Source organism: Ambystoma mexicanum, chromosome 11 (genome assembly GCF_040938575.1).
Source record: "Ambystoma mexicanum isolate Mex_15411 chromosome 11, UKY_AmexF1_1, whole genome shotgun sequence".
Taxonomy (NCBI): Eukaryota; Metazoa; Chordata; class Amphibia; order Caudata; family Ambystomatidae; genus Ambystoma; species Ambystoma mexicanum.
The window spans coordinates 992,601,384-992,623,622 of record NC_090934.1 but is presented as its reverse complement, the minus strand read 5'-3'; the positions used below and the strand labels follow the sequence as shown (position 1 = coordinate 992,623,622).

At 44.1% G+C, this 22,239-nt stretch overlaps 1 protein-coding gene across 5 annotated transcripts in view; it reads left to right on the top strand.

Annotated features, from left to right (window-relative positions):
• The window catches only part of ARNT2 (aryl hydrocarbon receptor nuclear translocator 2), an 861,066-nt gene that overhangs the window by 274,303 nt on the left and 564,524 nt on the right, over positions 1-22,239 (top strand). For all 5 annotated transcript variants that reach the window (XM_069624174.1, XM_069624173.1, XM_069624172.1 and 2 more), the window contains one exon: positions 18,708-18,921. In XM_069624174.1, the coding sequence (XP_069480275.1) occupies positions 18,708-18,921 (214 nt within the window). The remainder of the gene's footprint in view (positions 1-18,707; positions 18,922-22,239) is intronic.

Below are 22,239 nucleotides of genomic sequence, written 5' to 3'. Positions count from 1 at the left end.
TATGCTTTTCCCCTGACTCCCCTTCTGAACAAGATAGCACACAAGATGCACCAGGAACCAGTCACCATGATTCTGGTGGCTCCCATGTGGGCCCGCCAACACTGGTTCGCGCGCCTGATGGAAATGTCCCTCTCCCCACCAGTCAAGCTGCCCTGCCCGTACAGGACAGGGGGGAGACTCTGCACCCATGCCCACAAACTCTGAACTTAGCAGCCTGGCTCCTGAGGTCATAGAGTTTGGACATCTGCAACTCCCTCAAAGATGCATGGGCATACTGAGGGAGGCAAGAAAGCCTAACACACGTTATTGCTATGCCAGCAAATGGAAACGTTTTGTCAGCTGGTGCAGTTCCAAAGGCGTCAATCCCACTGATTGCTCGCCTTCACACATTGTGTTATATCTAACCCATCTGTTGGACTCTGGGTAGTCTTCAATTCTTTAAAGGTTCACCTAGCGGCGTTGTCAGTCTACACCACGTCACAGCAAAAGGTGTCATGATGGAAAGTACCTGTGATTAAAGCCTTTATGGAAGGGGTTAAAAGAATGTATCCCCCCCATCACTCACCCAGCCCCTGGGTGGGATCTAAATGTGCTTTTAACTGGGCTCATGGGACCCCCTTTTGAGCCTATGGATAAAGCTAGTCTGAAAGACCTGACTTACAAGACAGCCTTTCTAGTAGCTATCACTTCTATCAGAAGAGTTAGCGAACTACAGGCTCTCTCGGTCTTGGGCCCCTTTGTTACAGTCCACAAAGATAAAGTAGTTCTGCGCACTCACCCCAGATTTGCGCCGAAATTTATTTCGAAGTTCCATGTGAACCAGTCAATCGAACTACCCACGTTCTTCCAGAGACCTACTAACATGGCCGAAAGAAGCCTTCACACACTAGATGTGCGCAGGGTAGTCATGTTCTACATGGATAGAACTAAACCACTGAGGAAAACTAAGCAATTCTTTGTTTCAGTGGCAGCTGGTAGAGAAGGGGACCCTGTCTCTAAATCAGCAATATCAAGGTGGATTGTCAAATGCATCACACTATGTTACACTCTTGCAAAGAGAGAACTGCACTTCAAGCCTAGAGCACATTCTACTCGAGGCACTGGGGCATCCATAGCATTCATTGCAAATGTTCCCCTAGAGTCCATTTGCAAAGCGGCAACCTGGAGTTCTGTACCCACCTTTACAAAACACTATTGCCTAGACACTCATTCTAGGTCTGATTCTCAGGTGGGACAAGCAGTACTAAGACATCTTTTTTCTACTGTTCCTTCTCACAACCCACCTCCAACTCCGGGTACTGCTCGCTAGTCTATGCACAGCATGTGATTCTAAGCAGATTAACAAGCATCAGAAGACATGCATTACTTACCGTAAAAGCATTTCTGATGATTGTATCTGCTTAGATTCACATGCGCCCTCCCTGCCTCCCCGCTCGGGGTGGAAGGAACATAGACTTCCTACTACTTTCTCTCTTCATGTACTCACTCACTGTAGCCTTGGGCTCCCTCATGGCAGAAAAAATACAATCGGAGGGACCTCGTGCGTGAGGGATTTTGGGTACTACACACGTCACGATAGGGATAGTGTTTCAGACACGCCTATGCCGACGTCCCCTTTCGGTCCCCCGAAAGACAAGATGCAATACTCCGTGGTTACCACTGGATGTGGGACCATATGCACAGCATGTGAATCTAAGCAGATACAATCATCAGAAATGCTTTTACGGTAAGTAATGCATGTCATTCATGAGCATGTGAATCCATGCAAGACCCCATGCTGGAGAGGAACAAGGTACTTACCTGTAACTCTTGTTCTCCAGCATGGGTCTTGCATGGATTCACATGCAAGCCCTCGCTCTTCCCCCCCTCTCTGGCTCTGCCACTTTACGTGTGCTACCAAATCTGAAGATAGCCACCAGGGGTGGAGCTTAGGAGGATGATTGTCATTGGCTGGGGGCGGTATGACTCAAAGGACACTGGTAGGCTTTAAAGGAGACACGTAGTGTAAGTTTAAAGCTAAACTGCTTCATTTTTACCGAGGATTCACAGCCTGAGCATGTTAATCCATGCAAGACCCATGCTAGACCCATGCTGGAGAACAAGAGTTACAGGTAAGTAACTTGTTCCTTCTGCGGTTTAGGCTGGGTATCTCTCTAAATACTGCATTTTATTTTTCAGTTGCCCCAAGGGAGATATATGAAAGATGTTGGTGCCAGGGCAGCATGTTCTCCACCACATTTTTCAAAACTACTTTTGAATTTGAAGCAAATCTGTTTAGCTGTGAAGTTTTGTGCCTGTTCAACAAATGCTAATTGTCACTATGGGTAATCCAATGCAAAATGAAAAAGAAAATATTTTTATAACACTTTGTCTTTTAAACCGTTGCATGAATTTCCACCAAATTTCACGCATTTTGGGGTAAGACTGTGGCCAGGAGGGGACAGCATAAGGCTAGATGACATCTTTGGAAAATGTCTTGCTGATGCATCATATGAGTTAAGTTATTAATCGTAGAATGTTATCAGTCAGTGGCTCTTCGATTTCACCTTAAATATAGTCCTTTGTACACTCAGAAGCGACCCTTTGTAGACTCGGAAGCGGCATGGACAGCATTTCATGATTAGGCCATGGGTCATACTGAAAATGCGCAGAATTCCAGGGAGACTGTGAATATACAGAAGATGCACAGCATTCTATTGAGCATGTTTTGACTGGGCACAGTACACACAGGATTCCAATGGAAGTGTTTGGGTAATACAGGAAATGCACAGCATATTTAAGCCTAATGCTTGATTCTGTGCTCAAAAGACAATGGCTATTATCGGAGAACTGTATATGCTATTCTTTAGCACAATTCTTAATGGCCCGTTTTAGATCTACACTGTCTTCTTGCGTAGTGTCTTATACTAAATCATTGGCTGATGTGACAAATCACTCAAGAGCCCTAGCCTGCCCTGTTGACATAGCAGCAACTTATTATGCCCCATTTCCCCTTCTCTCATGCCTTGGTACCACAGTCTGATTCCAGTCAAAAGTGTGGGTAGTGATTGAACCACCTGCTTAACTTGAAAAATGGTCATCCCTAATGGATGCAACCATGGAGAGTTCTCTTCCTTGTCATCCATTTTATATGCCTTATGGTTATTTCCCCTCATAATCGTGCCTGATGTCTGTTCAGTTTCTTTCCTGGCAGCCTCCTGCAGAAAAGCCATGTGCTCATAGCTGTCGAGTACATGTGGGAGGGGGAGGGGGTACCGAGCGCACCTGCCCGTTCTTGAACCATTTTGCCACTGTGGAGGTTCTACAATCAAAAACGAAACCTGGTGGGTCTTTTGGCCCCTCACCTGCTGGGCTCAGGCTTGGTTTAGTATTAGGATGCATTTTGCAAAATTAGCACGTGCTGCTCGCTTCAAAGTCAAAACGCCACCTCCTCACCACAGCCATGGTTTGGGCAGGGTGGTTGGCAGGGAAAAGGCCAAAGCTTGTGAGAAGTAGGAGATCCTAAAGTAGAATGCAGCAAAGATAGCTAAGCAGGTTAGGTGACTGTTGCTGAGATGTAATAAGTTTAGACCTGCCAGTAAACCCTGTGGTTTTTTCTGCTGCTTAATGTGCTCTAAAATGTTTTTTTTTTATTTTTTCTTCCTGGGTATTGGTTTGACTCCCTCGCTTTGCTCGCTCCTGGGAATTTCTACCACTGCACCAAAAATCAAAATGTGTTTTTGCCCCTGTAGCAAAAATCTAAAGTTGGCACACCCATTCCTGTGCCTCACTTGCAACTACCTGTAAAGGGTTGGGCCTTAGCTGTTGATAACACTGTCCTTATAATATACTGCGTGCCAGCAAAATGTGACTAGAGTTATTTGACACTCAAGAGACCCCAGTTTTGCTCCAAGCAGCTCACCCCATAGTGCAATGCATTGCGCTCAGCTGTGAAATACATTGCACTCCAGGCACTGGAGCTCACTCTCTTGGAGTGATTTTCTGTTTGCTCTGGTATTTATGTAATTCACTGCTGCTCCGAGCAAATTGGTAAGTCACGTTTGGCCCCCGAGACTGTTAATCTAGTCCTTCATTCTCCTTGCTATTTCATCATGAGTCCCACTTGCATGTATTGGGTTCTTTGTTCACTTCTGCTATGTGCCTCTAAACAAAAGTAAGTTTCACTCTCTGTTGGGACTTCACCAATTACAATGACCAGAAATGGCATATCTAATTTGATGTCTTACACTTCAAGATACAGCGACCCAGACTTTTAGGGTTACATTTTGTTGAAGTACCTACATGGTTTTGGATTCACGTAAAAAGTTTGCTGTGAAATTCATTGACATATTTTCTTCAGAAGTTTGTTTGTTTGATTTATTTATATAGCGCTCCAGAGCCAGAGGTAAAAGGGCGCTTCAGGAAAGGCAGTTACAGTTACATAGTACATATTATACAGATTGCATTTAAACATTTATACATATATACAGTTTACAGGTAGGGAGTGTGGCCAGACTCGTCAGAGGATGGTGAATGCTAGATTTTGTCCAATAGCCAACCAATAGCCTGTTTCCTAAAAGACTGGAAGGACTCAATGGATTTGATGTTGAGTGGTGGGGTGTTCCAAAGTTGGGAGGCCAGGACTATGAAGCTGCAGCCTCCGGCTCTTTTCAAGGCATATCTGGGTACCATTAGGCATAGGGTATTGGAGGATCTGGTGATTCTGGTGGCAGGTTTCAGAGTGAATTTGTTGGTAAGGTAAGGTGGGGCTAGATGGTTTAAGGCTTTATATGTGAGACAGAGGGTTTTTAGGTCAATCTTCTGTTGTATGGAGAGCCTTTTGCACGATTTTCTGGTGGTGGTAATGTGCTCTCTCCTGGGAATGTTTAATGCTGCTCTTAATGCATTGTTTTGGAGAACCTGGCATTTGTTGATTATGGATTGGTTAGCGCCTAGGTATAGACTGTTACAGTAGTCCAGTTTGGACTGTATAAGAGCCCAGGCCAGCGTAAGGCAGCTATTAGAGGACAGAAAGGGTCTACAGGCCCTGATCAGCTTACCAGTGTAAAGTGTAGCTGAGGCAGTCCTGTTGATTTGTTTGGCAAGGTTAGTGTTTGGGTCAAGATGGAAACCAACAGTTTTCACACTTTTAACAATGTGAATAGTGTTGCCATCGATGATGATGTTAGTGTAGTTAGGGCTGAGTTTAGACAGGTTATTGGGTGAGCCAACTAGGAGAAGCTCTGTCTTCTCATTGTTCAGGCATAGGCTGTGTAAGGCCATCCATGCTTGAATGATGGAGAAGATTTTGTTAATCTGGACGACATCAACATTGTAGTTACCTCAGAGGGTGAGGAGTATCTGGGTGTCATCTGCATAGTTGGTGTAGGTGACACCCAGATGGTCCAATTTGTCGAAGATTGGCTTTGTAAATATGTTATACAAAGTGGGCGAGACACATGAGCCTTGTGGGACACCACAGGTGATGGGGATAGGGTCTGCTGCCGCTACTGGTGTGAAGACCCTCATGGTTCTATTGGCCAAGAAGGATTGTATCCATGTGACAGCAGAGGAGGAGAAGTGGGCTGCGGAGGATAGATGGTTGCAGAAAATTTTGTGATCGACCAAGTCAAAGGCTGCTGAGAGGTCTAAAAGTAGTAGGATGGCGGCGTTTCCTTTTGTCTTTGATTTCATCAATCTGACTTTTGAGGTCAACAAGGGAAGTTTCTGTTCCATGTTGAGGGCTAAAGCCAGATTGACGTAAACCTAACAGTTGGTTGATCTCGAGGTAGTCTTGAATTTGCAGGTAAGCAACTCTGTCAAGGATTTTTAGCAGGAATGGGACCGTAGTAATGGGTCGATAATTAGTGGATGTGGCTGGGTCTAATGATTGTTTTTTTTAACAGTGGGAGAACCCACGATTGTTTCAGGTTGTTAGGGACTGAGTTGGTGGAGAAAGACAGGTTGATTAGTTTGGTGATGAAAGGGGATAGATCTCTGTCTGCGTCTTTTATGATCTGGGCTGGGCAGCTGTCCCCTTTGCAATTGGAAGGTTTTAAGGAGGTGATAATTTTTTGTACTTCTGGTATAGTTACCTTTTTAAATGTGAAGCCTGTATTACAGCTTACAGCTCAAGTTTACAGCTCATATTCTAACAATCGTACAAACGGGACAAGGATTAATTTTAGGCCTTGACAACAACCAGGGGTCGAAACACGTGTCGGCTGTTTTTTGGAATCTTTGCCGAATATGGAAGAATAAACATAATTCATCACTAAGTAGAACTTCCGAGCTTTTATAGGATGGATTCAAGCACTATTTGAATAAGATTTAGACTTTGAGCGCGAGACACTCTCCCAAACCATTTTATTCAAATTTCATATATGGTTTCTTTATTGCCACATGCTTTTGGGCTGGATCCTCTGATGTCCAGGAATAGTGCGCTGTCCTACATAAGTCCAATGGGATTCTTCTAGAGGTTCATATGCTAGTTCTCTGAGATTTGGGAAAAGGTAGCCACCTTGTCAAATGCCTTAATGAAAATAGGGTTTGGTTCTTCTGACCTATTTCTAAACAGTGGAGCAGGGCACAGTAATAATTTCCCTAGTGAATGCAGTTGTTTGTATAAGTTGATTCCCTTATTTCATTTATTGGAGTCTGGAGTTTCTTTTCAAGGTCTGCAGATCAACCTTGCACTGTTACTACAGTAGTTATGTTGTCCTGCAGCTGCTGTTTATGTGCCATTAGTGCCTCTGTGGTTTGGAAGTTCCACAATGCAAGCCCCTTAGGCAGAATTTTAATTAAAAGTACGATACTTTATGTAACCTATATTGAGCTCAATTCATAAAGAGCAATTTTACATTATCATTTACCTAATTTTGCATAGGCTCCTGGGATATACTATCCTTTCAATGATCCTTTTGCCATGGCAGGCACCTTTCCAAATCAATCCATATATTATGACCATATCCTGCTCAATGTATCTTGAACCGCGTCTCTCTCATCATAATATCATGTGGCTGACAATGAAGAGATGATCTGTAGAGGCAGCTGGTGAAGAGATTTGCCTGCTCAGCTCGGAAAACCTAATTTAAGAAAGGGAAGGCACTGTGGGTAGCTCTAAATGAAAGGTGCGAAAAGTCTGATAGCCCTTGCCTGCCATCATTTTCGCTCTGGTATACCACCAGCGCAACAGCTGGGTGTCTTTTAATATTACCACTTTGTCTGATGTTGTGCCCCAGGAATCTGTAAGCCCTTAGTACTCTTCAATTTGAGCACCATGGTGTCACTGATGATCTGCAGCACTGACGTTGACCCAGATACAATGTGCCTATCGCCCAAATGTAAAATGTTGGGGAAGCCAATTGTAAGTTACCTTGCCTGAGGGGACTTCCTCTGATCCCCTGCATCTATGTAGGTCTTTGTGGGACTGAAGCTCCTGATGTCTCTGCCAGTACCAGTGACCCCATGCGTGTTTCACGCAGTGCACCACTGCCATTTGTATAGATCTATAGTGCTTCTTTGCCAAGTGTCACATCCCTTTGGTTTCCCTGCCTGTGTCGGATGATGCCCTTCCTTCGGGGGACTGCTTTTAGGATGGGTGTCATGCTTGGAGTTCACTTCCCAGTGTGAACTGCATCCAGGATAGGTGTGGGGCTTAGAATTGGCTTCCCGCTATCAGCTTCTTCTGAGGGAGGTTTGCTGTTCATTGTTATTATGGTAGTACCTCCAGGCCCTCATCTTCTGTGGAGGCATTGCGTTCAAGTACTGTTACCATGTGAAGTTCTTAAGGTGTTGCACAACATGCCATGGAGAGCGAATGCTCATACCTGGCATACATATGGTACCAGAGAGAATATAGGGGGTCACACATGAAGTAACTTGGTGTTAATGCAGAGTTTTTAGCTCTTAGATGAGGTACACAGAGGTTCGTGGTAATGCGTTGGATATACATGAAGTGCACACTGGTTCATAGTTAATGCGTGCGTCATACATTAAGTGCACTATGGACCATGAACAGTGCATAGGTCGTACTGTACACAAAGTACTTGTAATGCACAGCCGTACAGATTCATTGTTGTACGCACGCACGCATCCTTTGGTCATTCTTGAATCATCAAGTGCGTACACATCTGTGGCAGTCATTCATGAAGTACTCTCGGGTACCAAAATGGTACTTATGTCTTGGATGATGTGCACACCATTCCATAGTTGTTGCATCAGTCTTGCATATAACGCTCATTGGTCCATGATTAGTGTTGCACATTTGGCCTTGCCTTGCATGAAATGCATGCATTTTCATTGAAGTGCATGCTGTCCATTGGGAATGTTATGAAGTACACTGGGACCCACAATTAGTGCTTGGATCCTACAGAAGATTTACACATATCCACATGGACTTTGTGAGTTGTACATGAGGTGCAGGATGAGCCACCCCCCAGTTGACATTACCAAGAAACCTCTACACTTGTCTCATCTACATTAACTTCTTCTTGCTTTCACTTCGTCTGCATCTCCACATCGTCAAGATGGCAATGGGTATGCTTAAGGTTACCTGTATGTGTAGGGTCCGGATCAAGGGTGGGGTAGGTGGGTAATATGGGTTAGAATAGAAAGAGGGATACAAGGGTTTCTCCCCCTGTAATGACTGTTCAAAGAAGTGAATGACAGAAGATGCAAAGGTAGCAGAGGTAAACGTGACAGAGTGCATGTACGTCAAAGGAGTGCAGGCAAAGTAAAGGCATACAATCCATATGACACGCACATAGACCGGTGACAAGTATCTAGGTTATACATGAAGCACTTACTCTGTGAATAGTTCCTGAGCCACAGAAATACTACTTATGGGGCCAAGAAAAGTGCATGGAAAGTTCATGAAATACACACACGTCCATGAAAATCCGCCGGTCATACATGAAGTTCAGTTTTCTTCCCAGAAAAATATTTTGTTATGATTAAAGTCTGTGTGCTTCCAAGGAGTATGTGACGTTCATATAAATACATGAACATTGTGTGGCTCATGCATGCAGTAAATGCAGCTACATGAGTACATGCTTGGGCTATACATGAGGCACACCTTAATCTATGGAGAGTTGTGGTCCATTCCCAGGCAGTCTGTCACTCTAAAGAAGCACCTGCTGTGTGTTACAAAGAGATCACTGCTCCTTGCAGAGTACACGTAGGCCTATCCTTCTGTTTGTATCTTATGCTATTCGAATGAACAATCATTTTCAACGGTTATCATGTGTGTCATTAACGTGCCTGCCCCTTGTCATGTCCACCCATGCATTGTCCCCGGTGAGCGTTCCATTTACTCCCCTCCACATCCTGCACAGACTGTCACTCAAACTCAAAGCATTGTAAGAGGCTTCCTCCATTGTTCCGTCCTGTATATAAATAATACTTCTCTGAAGCGGGGCTTTCGCTAGAATTGTGATTAAGCATCTGTCTATCAAAAGCGTTGTCAGGCATTGTATTCAAGTAGAGTATCTTCAGCTGCAAAGTAGACGCTGTTAAGCAAGAAGCACAGCTTTGGGATTACATGTGGGGTTTACGTTCAAGAGCTGCCTCGCCCTGGCTCTTTACAGAGCTTGATTATCCAGCCCAAAAAGGCCTGGAATGTGCTCTGCTCATTAGGCGAAGTGTTAACCAGCAGGTGTTTTTCGGTCAGCACCTTCACACATGTGATATAGTGGATCAGAGATGCACCCCTCTAACTGTGCACTCAGCCAGCACAAAGCCTTCCAAGTCAGCGGAGACTTCCTTTTCACAAGGAAGAGCTGAAAGTGCCTCCTAGATGTACAAGGTGCCTGGTTGACGGGTATGCAGAATGCGTTTCGGACAGGGACGGCGCAGCTTCAGGACTACTAATCTAAGCTCATGTGAAACCTTCTGACAGCTGCTGAAGAGGAATTCCACTGCCTTCTAATTGCTGGTGAGCAGCAGGGAAAATATCACATGGGTCTGGTGGTGTACATGTTTTCCATTGCAGCGTGCCTGATTGCAGTCATGGAGTTGCTAAGCAGAGGAAAGATTGCTGAGGGATGCTAAAGGGAGAACTGTGTGAGCAGCTCAGGGATGCCTGCGGTTCTGCTGCCAGGACCTCGTCCATTAGTTGGTTGCTTTGCTACCGTGGTTCTGACTGAATTATCTAGGACCCGTGTTCTGGAAGCCTTAGCCAGGGCTCGTGGGAAGAGGGGGTGCGTGCACGCTCTTTCTGTCTGCTCATTGCTTAGGGCAAGCACCTATTTCCCTTTGTTTTCAAGCATTTCAGGTGTTTTCCCGCACGCCAAATGCTGACCAGCTTCCCTTGGCTGTTCAAGTTGAGTCTTTGGCCATGTGAAAGCAGTCTGTCAAGCAAGGTGCTTGTATTTATATAAGAACTGTTTTGCACATTGTTTCTTCGTGTGTGCTACTTGCCACAGTGATTTCTTTGTCCAGGAGTGCACATTGCAGTGGCACATGGCAGCTTACTTTAGATGATGTAAAGGACATGCAGTTGATAGCTCTCTTTGTACCTTTTCTGCATTGGACATTCCAATAAGCGTTTCTTTCCTGCAGGATTGGCCTCTCGTGCTTAGACAGTTGAAAAGCTAGTGCCAAGCCAGACAGAACACAGGGTTTAGAGTATGAAATCTCTTCTTGGCTCTTCAATTGAAGACCCATTCCATAGTGTAAATCCTGCCTTCTCTTTGGCGAGGCAACCGACAGCACAAGATTAAGCACTCCTGCACCACCCCACACTGCCATTACTTTAAGTGATTTATTTTTTACACTTTCCACATTTCCACATTGTGCTGCTTCCCTGGTAAGGCAATACTGCTTGCATTAGTTCATGACACTTTGACACATGACTGTTATTTTGAGTTATTCAGTACACCAGCTAAGGGGGTGGGTCCTTCTGGAACGAATAAATTGCTTCATTTGGGGAAGTTAGTCTGTTAGGTATCATGCTATTGTCATTTGGAGAAGGCACAATACATGCTTGCATATGGAACTCTACTTGTTTTTTATTGTGGGTGAGTCTAAAATGCATTTCACTTCAAATGAAAAGCTGAAAGAAAAAAAAAAGAAATTAAATGATAATAACTAAACAATCAACTGCTGACAGGCAAGCTGCACCAGCAGAATACTCCACTGTCCAATAGCTACAGACTTCCCCTAACAAAGACATCCGTTTTCAATATTTTTTGGGAGAATTGAATTGTTGGCACTTTGTTTTTATCACTATTGAGGCCTATTTTATCTTTTCCATTCTAGAGGTTTTGGTACAAATCAAATTTAAAGGTTCCCGAAAACAGAGGCGTGATTTTGAAATTCTTTGATGTAAAGAAATGCAATCTTTTTTGATAGTGACTAAAACATTGTCTTTATTTTCCTGCTTTCTTAAAATTATAATGACATCTCATAAATTCAACTGGTCAGAGGCAGGGAATTAAATTGGGGTGTAGGACTTGTGTGAACCTGTGACACTCCTAAATTAATACTTCAAAGAGTGAAACTGGTGTGAGCCAAGCCATGCACATTTCTGAAAAGCACTATCCAGAAGTGTGGCCACACAGTAAGCTCTGATGTGTGTGCCCAAGGGGCACTGTCGAAGCTAAACAAAGAGCAGCCAAAAAACCCACAAACGGGCAATCTGTGACAGAAGCAACTGTTTAATCAAGTTGAGTGTTCGTACAATGTACCGCCAACAAACATAACGTGCCCTTGCCCCTATTAAATGAACTGTTCCAGAGGGACCAAATACTCACATGTGCACTTTGATACCACTGTAACAAAATGAAGTGTACAACCAGGCACATCATAAGTCCAAGGGTTGGAAATGGATCCTATCTTGGAGCGCACTATCAGGGAAAAGATGGAAGAGTACTTTGCCCACAATGACACAGGGGACGTCCCGCTGGGAACCGTTTGGGAGGCCTCCAAAGCTGTCATGCGGGGCAATATGATGGCCCTAAAGGCGTCTAAAGATAAACAGAGGTTTCTATGGGACAAAGAATTGGAGAAGAAGATAACCAACATACAAGGGGAAGTGGCACGGAATCCCGATTCTAGCCTGAAGAAGGCCTTGAGACATATGCAGGGACAATTAGACATGCTCCGTACAAAAAAAGCAGAAAAGAGCATACTGCACCTCAGACATTGGTACTATGCAAAGGCCGACAAGGCCGATTAAATGCCTAGCCAAACAACCACGGGCCAAACAACAAGCGCTATCGATCAAGAATATACAAAATAAACAGGGAGGGATACAAACACGCACAAGAGACATAGGGGAGGTCTTCAGAGACTACTACCAAACACTGTACGCAACAGGTAGCCAAACAGCTCAGACCAAGAAACATACTTAAAAGCCCTAACCATACCACAAATAATGAAGGAAGATAGAGCATCCTTCGAGGGGGAAATCAGGGAAGAGGAAGTGAAGAAAGCAATAGCAGGACTACCGATAAACAAAGCACCGGGCCCAGATGTGTTCACGGCCTCGTTTTACAAGAAATACGCAGACACTCTATCCCCATTCTTAACAAAGCTATTCGAATCATTGAAAGAAGTGGGGAACGTGACACCATCTATGAACAAAGCCATGGTATTAGTCTTTCACAAAGCTTGGAAAGAAACGGCGCAGCCAGGGTCCTACCGCCCAATTGCCCTAATCAATCTTGATTCAAAACTATATACAAAAATCCTACCATCGAGTCTCTCGCCTCTCCTCCCCAAATTGATAAACGCTGATCAATCAGGCTTTATCCCCGGCCGGCAAACCCACAATAATACGAGACAAATAATACACCTGGTAAAGAAGACCGGCTTCACGCATACCCAGGCAATATTATTATCATTAGACGCCGAAAAGGCATTTGACCTTGTGGAATGGCCACTTATATTCCATACGCTAAAATACATGTGGTTTGGTGAACATTATGTAAAAATTATCAGGGTTAACTAGAACGCACCATCCATCTGAATAGCCATAAATAGGGAAGTCCCGGGTAGAGTGGAGATCACAAGAGGCACAAAACAAGGATGCCTGCTGTGCCCCCTATTATATATGCTATCTTTTTAGAGCCACTCCTAATCAAAAAGAGTCTACCACCCTCACAGGGATAGAAATGGCAGGAAGGCAGCATAGGGTAATAGCGTACACCGATGATATGCTGGTTAGCCCGATGGACCCAGCATGCACACTCCCTGAAGCAATACAAGAATTAGATAAATTCGGGGCAATCTCAGGGCTGAAAATTAACAGACATACATCGGAAATACTTATCCTGGCAGGGGACAGAGGGGAGATAAAACATAAAGCGACCTCCCTAAATATAAAGATAGCAGACAAGAGGGAAAACTATCCAGAATTGTTTGCGAAAATAAAGAGGGACATAGAGAGATGAAACCCCCTAACGATTTCCTGTTGGGGACGCATAACATCGATAAAGATGAACATTGTACCTAGGCTGTATACTATTTTCAGGCCATCCCGATAAGGGTCCCCAAATCCTTTTTCAGAGCACAGAAGAGCATGCCCTGTTTAAACCAGTGTTCGGGAACCCAGAATTACTGCCAGGAATGGAAAAGGATGCGTTCAATAAATGAGAGATAGCAGGGTGCACGAAAATAGGGGATATGATACAAGACCAGGACATTAGATTGTTCGAGGCCTGTAGAATACTCCTGAACCTCAAGGATTCAGACAGATACAAATGTGAACAGCTTAGGCACTGGCTAGCGACCCCGACCATCAAACAAGCGGCCACAAGGGATCTCACTCCATTCGAAAAGTTCACACTGACTAACTCAGGGTCCACAAAATTAGTATTGTCACTGTATAAGTTTATCTATGTGCAGAAAGATGACCTCAGGTGGAGCTACATGCTGAAATGGGAGAACACCCATGGGGAAATCATCCGTAAACCACAGTGGGGGGAGCTCTGGAAAAACATTCCCAAACTGACACGTTCAGTCCAAATGAGGGAAATGTGGGTAAAGATTGTGACCTAATGGCACTATACCCCGGAGAGACTAAACACAATGTACCCACACACATCCAAACTATGCTGGTGAGGCTGCTCAAGGGAGGGCAACTGGAGGCCTATATGGTGGGACTGCCAAGGGATTCAGGGATTCTGGGAAGAAGTGAAGAAACAGATGCAGGGGATGTTTCCAGATGCTTGCCAACTGGGAGAGAAGGTATGCTGATGTGGGTTAAAGGACCCGATCGCAAAGAAATTCATGAAACCACAATGGAGAAGCTTTATGGGCCTAGTTGTAGCGGCATGGTTAGCAATCACCCAGAATTGGAATCAATGGGACCCACCATTGGTGTTTGGCTGGCTACAGAAGGTGTGGACATTGGTAACAATGGAAAGATTAAGGGCACAAGCGGGTCCTTTAGGAAGGAATGGGGTGCAGTACTGGAATACCTCCAATCATACTACATGGAACAATGGTGCCCACATAAAATAAGAATATTGGACATATTTACGGCATGACGGATATCCGAATAGGAACCGAGGACAGAGATCGTCTGGTGGGAGGGAGAGGGGAAAGTTGGGGTTGAGTTAATGTTAGATATTCATGTACATTCAAACAATAAAAATATATATTTTTAAAAAAATGACATCCCATCTGCTACTATGGCACAGAAAAGGCCCCAATATGGAGGCCAGAATAGTTGTGAACATCTCTCTGAAGGACTCACCAACCCAAGGGGGTTGGGGGGACAAGTGCTTATATTTTCTAAGGCCAAAAAAACATGAATTTACAACTTTCGTTGTCACTTTTTCATGCACGCGGACACATCTACTGGCTGAATAATCAATTTGTCATTTTAGCCAGTAGATTTTATCCAGGTGTAGACAGCTTGAGTATAGGTTAATAACGTTGTTCATTGCCATTAATACTTGCTGAGTGTTCTATCCCTCCTATTCTGTTTTAAACAAACCAATTTGGTCACTTTCATAAAAAAGTGACGCTGTGAAAGTTGTAAAATCATGTTTTTTTGGCCTTTTAAAATATAAGAAAAAAATCTTTGTTCTTTCTTATTCTATCCACTAATAGACAGGCAGCACACCAGCACAAACTAAGGACATCCTGTATGAAAGGCGGAGACAGCTAGAATTTCTGTCCATTTTTATCTCTTTGCAATGATACGCTATTCTGAAAATCAAACATTAACTTGAAGAGCACTTGATAGACTCCATCCGTGTAGTGATAGTCGGTCTCCTCTTGAGATTGTTTGTAATGCATCACGGTTGTTGAGCATAATTACTGCTCCCAGCGCAAATGTCGAGCATCTCTTTGAAACCTGTGTAGAACTTGATTTTGAACAGATTGCCAACTGGTGGAATCAGTGACATTTGGAAACATGCCAGAGCTTGATGAGGATCCACAGCCCTTAAAGCTTTTCAGAAAGGTGCATGGTTTGTAGAATTCCTTCTATTCCTCTACTGCAGATGATTTCAGGTTCATAAGTCTATTTGTTTTCAGGAACCCATGAATTTATTTGTACGTCGCTTCAATTTATAATCACAGACTCAACACTTATTCTGACCCTCTGGTGGTTTTCCACTCCCATGTTCTCTATCCATCCATGCTCCTTTGATACTCCCGCACCCTTACTTTTGCAACCCCCCACGTGCGTCACCTATGTGCCTTTCCCCGTTGCTTTCCGGATAGGTATGTGCTTTATAAATCTATACATTCTTGCATACATTACACTTAAACCCGTAAAAAGCGGCAACATTACTAACTAGGCCTTAGTAGTGATACAACTGAAGCCCACAACCTATAAATAAGCACCACAATGAAACTGTATTTAATAAAGATGCCTTTACTAAGGGCATTCTGTTGTTTTTGGGCAGTGTTTCTCTTTGAGTGGCTGCAGTCTTCATTTGTAGCAATTTGTCTATGAGCATGTATTTCTTTTCTTTTTTCCTTTTTAGTCTACATCTAATTCTTCTGCTAGGGTAGTTTGCCTTATTTGAAGTGGTTGTCTTTGATAGGGGCAGTTTGTCTATTTCTTCAGGCAGTTTATCCTTTTGCTGGAGCAGTTTGTTTCCTTTGGGTTCGTTGGTGTCTTTATTGGGGGTATCTTCTATCGTGGGTGGGGCATTCGATACCTTTCTTGGGTTAGAAATCTCAAGCTGCCAGATTAATATTTTGTTTTCAAAGTTGAGCATTTTGCAGCCTAGCAGTCACAATAGCCTATACTAGGTGATTTTGTTGATGCCGCTTGTGGAGAGCTGCTTTGTGGGGTTTGATAACGTATGAACCTCTGGTAATGATGTGACCATGAAGCTAGTAGCGGTTATGTTTAGATTATGTCCTGCATACGATGGTTACTAATAAATGAAGTTGTCTTGTCTACCAGCTTTGTTTATTGTTCTAGTTGTTCTATCACTGTCTCAGGTTGGTACAACTGCAAAATTGTGGCCATTTATTTAGACTAATTGCACTGTTTGTCAACACATTGGATCATCTATTTAGAAGTGAATGAGCTTCCCCCTCTAGTTGGATCAGTTACTACCATGGTTGGGATAGGTGACATGGCGGTAAATCTTCCCCAAATGATGATCGAATGGCTAGTTAGAATATTAGTGGTTGGAGTTGTAAGTTGTACTGGTCACAGCTTAGACTTTGTGCTACATTTTGGGTTCTGAATTTCGTGTTTACTTTTGGAACATGTGATGTATACAATGAGGCCATAACATTGTGGTCATTGATGGCACACTCAAGACAGTTTCTGGTCTTCAGGTTGGAGTGTGTACTTCTCTCTTAATTGAGTCAAATGTACATAGTGATTGACAGCTTGATGTTTCAATTAGTACAGAGTACGCTACATCCTTTAAAGCTAATGTTGAGGGACTTGGGCTGCATGATGTAATATGCCGCTGTTGAGATGAACAATGTCACTCATTAGATAATATGATATAGATATATGATGGGTGGTTGATGTTGAACCTGGGGATAATTCAGGTGGCACATTTATCAATGTATGCGGTTAATGAAGTTGGATCTAGCAAGTGGCAGAATATTTAACAGTTGTATGCCCAGTGAAGCCTTTAAGATGGTGGATTTCACAATTGGCTGGCTTTCTGCTTTACTTTTAAGTAGTTTGTCCTGATCTTTGTTCACACCTACTTCTATCACAGATTACCTCACCAATCAGGAAACAAATGATGAAGTGATTGAGATTGTGTGTGGATGTTCTGAGGGTATTTCTGATAATGTGGAAATACACAAGAGTGCCATGCTAGGCAATGTGTAGGAGGGGAGACAGATGTTGTATAAAGGTCTATTTGGTCCATTTAGAGGAATTGCAAAGGTTAAGACCACATGCATGCCTGTGCACCACACAAGGCACTGTACACACTGGCAGGCCAATAGGACACCCAGACTTGGCAGTAATAAACACAGGTGGAGCATTCAAACACTCCGAATGTGCACTAGATGGTAAAAATGAACGACAGACACACAGGTGGGGATCTGTAAATGTATGGAGCAGATTTGAGGCGCTTCACTGGTGGAGTGGCACTAGGACACAGGCAGGGCTCTAGGAACTACAAACAACACTAGGATGCACATGTTTGGTATTAGGACACAGACTTCAATCTTGGATCACTTGGGCAAAGACTGCACACAGGGGACCATCGGACAGATGTGCACAGCACTAGGGCATACACTGCATTGTGGGCACTAAGATACACAGGCATTATGTCTCTCTTACTGACTGACTTGACTCCCCCCTCTCTCTCATACAGAATAGGGACACACACATTCTTAACTCATTCATGTACAGTCAATCATTATTCATCCGGAACCGAGACATGCACTGTACAGGAACACCTCAAGACCTGCTCAATCATACACTTACTCCACAGGACCTCATTAAACCACACAGATATGCTCCCTCTTTCCCTCACCCTCCCACTCCTTTGTCTATCCCCCTCCATCCCTCCCTTCATAGCCGACAGTTATAGAAATAGGGATATAATGTATCAGATTCACAGCCATAATTATGGAGGAATAAGGGGAAGAACACTGACACACCGTTCTGGGTGAAAACTTTATGTGGTGCATGTCCGACAAGCATATTGTACCAGGCCCTTGGCCTAAACACACAGAGTGCACGCACAGGACTTACTCACCCACACGTTTGTATTCCATAGAATGCCCATACCATACATGGTGCACAAAATATGCACACTGAAGGCCTATGCTACTCGGATGTAATTGCCAAGCTGTGCTTGGGCATAGTGCTAGGCATACAGACTAAACACATAGTTAATAGACGGCACACACATTACTGTTGTTAGTCTGCACACAGAAGATCTGTCGCAGGATGTGCACTAAGGAGACATTCGCTGCATAAAGCCTAGGCTAACAAACTACTACAGTGGTGATTTGGCACAGTATAAACACTTTGTAACATAAGTTAATACCCTGCACACACTTTACACATAGGATACACACCATTCACACAAACTGAACATACAGTGCACACACATACACACACGACTTAAGTTGATATAGGCTGCACATTTTACATAACCAAGTAGGGTGCTGGATTCACAGACTTCACACATGGGGTGCTAGGCCCACAGAATACACACATGTCATGGTTCGGCGGCGGCCAGTTTGTGCTACTGCAGGGTGCTGCTCTGACTTGATGAACTGATGTTCTTATACTCTTCCGTTTTTTTTTTCTATTGGTTTGATTCTTTCAGAGAGAATCACAGTGAAATTGAAAGACGTCGGAGGAATAAGATGACACAATACATCACAGAGCTGTCTGATATGGTGCCCACCTGCAGCGCGCTGGCACGCAAGCCTGACAAACTCACCATCCTACGCATGGCCGTGTCGCACATGAAATCCATGAGGGGCACGGGAAATAAATCCACCGACGGCGCCTATAAACCCTCCTTTCTGACAGAACAGGTGGCTCTTTTATCCATACTTTCTTTTCATTACTGAATGATGATGACAGTATAGGGGTCACTATAGTAATCAGAGATCCAACTTTGTGGATCAGATTGACAAAGAGTGTCCCAGTGCAGCACAACATGGCCTCTTTCCTTGCCACACTGCATCCCGCACTGTAGAGGCCAACTTGTATGCCCATGGCAGTGCCTGACCAATGACTATGGCAAGACCTTGGCCATGTTTCATGGTCTGTCTTTTTGACAGTCTGTCCGGCCCTCGCTCTGTGTCAGTTTGTCATGCCTTGCAGTCTGTGTCAGTTTGTGAGTTCTGAGTCTGCAATGCCACTTGGGCACATCTATCGGGCCCTGGTCATGCTCAGCCACTTGTGCTTTTGGCTTTGGTAATGCTCACTCGTGCTGTTCTCTGCGGTATCGGCCTAGCAGTGTGGCCTGGCATGAGCCCCAGGCACATATGTTGACTTCTTTACAGTCGGACCTGTTCACATGCAGTTTGTGGCGAGCCATGTTGTACTGTGCTTGGTCACTTGATTTAGCGTTGATGGTCTGTTTTTGTGGCAACTGGCTTTCTTTCACCATCTGTACATAAACCACTTGTATCTGCATATAATGAAGTGCATACATCTAGGCATTAAAGCAGGATATGGGACAGAAGTTCTTATTTCACATGTGCTAGGGCTTGTGTTAAGATCTGCCCATGATAGGCCTTAAAATAACCCTGTGACTGTTGCGTCCTTCTTGGTGCTAGGGATGGTGTAGATCAGCCAGGGGTTTCAGAGTTCCCACGCACACCACCTAATCCTCACTTCCTGCTTCCATCTTGAAAAGTGGAAGACCTTTTTTTTCTCACTAAAAAATTCTAGCAAAGCCCAATCATGTTAACCATTAAACATAGCCTATAGACCAAGCTTGACAGTCTTTCACTCAACAGGAAGAATGTAGAACTACATTTTACAACCCCTTGTTTCTACGGAACAGGGAAAAGCCAAACCTCCCTGGAGAATGCATTGTCACTGATCAGGTGGAGCGCAGACCAGGCTCCGCAAGACATGGCCACTGCATAGTGGAAACACAGCCCAAAATTCGCCATCCATTGCCTGAAATCTTAAGCTAAATGGAAACCATTGACTGAGCTACACCATCCATCTCCAAGCAAGAAACAAGGGGTGCACTTGTGATTTTAAAGTGGTTACATCCGACCTTGATTCTGGGAATCGGTCATGAGAAATCAGCTAGCAGGCCACATTTTGATATTTGTGTTAGTATAATGTGGTTTGTAGGAATGAAGAAAAGGAAAATTATGGAGTTTATTATAGGCACAAGTGCATATAGGAGAGAGGAGGAAAAGTAGCATATTTGCATTAACATACCTGACCACTCTTGCCCCCATTCTCCATCGCACACTGACCTTCCTGCCACCCATCTGTGTGTTTTTCTTTTTTGCAATAAACCTGATAACATCCCTGTATGTTGCCTCCCTTTTTCCCAACCGCCTATGTGCTGCACTAAAATCTGCTCTCCCTCCACACATCACCTGTATTCCCTTCCCAGGTTCTTGTGCACCATGGCATCATCCTTTTCTAGTACCCTATGTACCCTTCTACTTCTTGCGACTAGCACACTTCCCATGTTTATTTTATGCTGCCCACACAGTTTCCTGCATGTTTGCTGCTTATCCATTTCTTATTCCCTTTTTACTACCAACCGATGTTCTTCTCCTTGTCTGCAATTCACCTGAACTCTCTTCCTGGTTCTACACCCACACCTACTCATCTACTTATCAGCTACCCACCCATACTTGCCTCTCATGTTCACAGACGCTTCTCTTTCCCAACTGTGTGTTTTCATACCTGCATCCTTACTGTTAAAATGTGTTTTAAATGTTTGGAGTTGCTGCACAGCATTGCAGTACTGGTCTGGTCTAGTAGGTGCCCTATAAAATGATAAAATTATAAAGTAAAAGCATAAAATCAACTCTGTTCAAATATAGCCAGTTCTCATCTGCAATACAGGAAGTGACACTGTCGCCTCACGCAGAAAGTGATAGCCCAGCAATTCTTTTTTCTTTTACTTGTGCTAAATTAAATCGAAATTGTATTTTTTTTTCTTTATTAAAAAGGTAAGTCATGTAAAGAAGTGACAGTTTTGTTAGCTTGCAAAAGAGCCTGCAACTGCACTCGAAGAGACCGCACACTGCGCAAACATGAATAAGTGCCAACATGCTGCCAAACACAGCGAGTGATAGCACAACCACACACAGTAAAAGGGCAGGAGCTTGTATGAAGTAACAGCGTTGTGTACAAAGTAACACTACTGGCACAAAGTCCTAGCACAGCGCAGGACGTAACCATTCGAGCCTGCAGAAGATTTATCAACCAAGCACAGCCAGGTAGTCTAGTAAAGCCACAAAATAGGCTTCTGTTCTGAAGAGTGTTTCTCCCCTCCCTTCATTGTTGTGAGCAACTGGAAAGCTAGTATTCTCTTTTTTGCTACCTCCTGCAGCGCCACCGTCTAATGACCTTCCTTTTCCTCTCTTCCTGGTACGTGGAGTTGTAGAATGAATTGCTGTGAGAGTTGCGGGCAAAGGATTATTACCTAGGGGGAATCAGTAGCTTCCACAAGTGTTAAGGTGAAGCACAGGGGTATGGCGGCTGAGGGTGCAGGCTGAGCTCTGTGTGCAGTTCAAGCCTTCAGTAGGAATGTGAGAAACAGGTGGAGGATAAGCATTTTGTGTTCGTATGTGTTGGGGGGTGGGGGGAGTGCTTATGGGGCAGGTAGCAGTATGCATAGGGTGAGCTCAGTTTGAGCTTGGCCAAGTGGGTAATGGTGTGCTCTAAATGGAGTGGGAAGCCATAGGAGCATAGTGAACTGAGGGGCGGCTAGAAATAATTGCAGCAATAGGTTCTGGTCCCCCACATTTGGGTCTTCTCAAAAACCTGTGTCAGAGATGAACTGTTTATTCTAGGTCACAGCAAACTCTTCATGAGCCCCACAAATAGTAGTTGTGATAAAGACCTCATGCTTTTCTCAGCTAGTCTTCTACGAAATATCATATAACCTTTTCTCTTTTCCATGTCTTGGTTTATTGGACAATGCCTTTATTGCCACCAGGATTGACTGCTGTGGTGCAGCCTATCAGGGATTACCAAACAGATAGTGGGTGGTTTCAGCTGTCCCAGCATGCTGCTGTGCAATTAGTGAAGGACCAGAGGGAGAAGTCATGTAACCCCAGCTTTGGAATGTTCACTTTGGCTACCTGTGGAGAAAAGATCCTCCTTAAATCAGTCTGCATAGTCCACAAAGCCATAGGTGCACC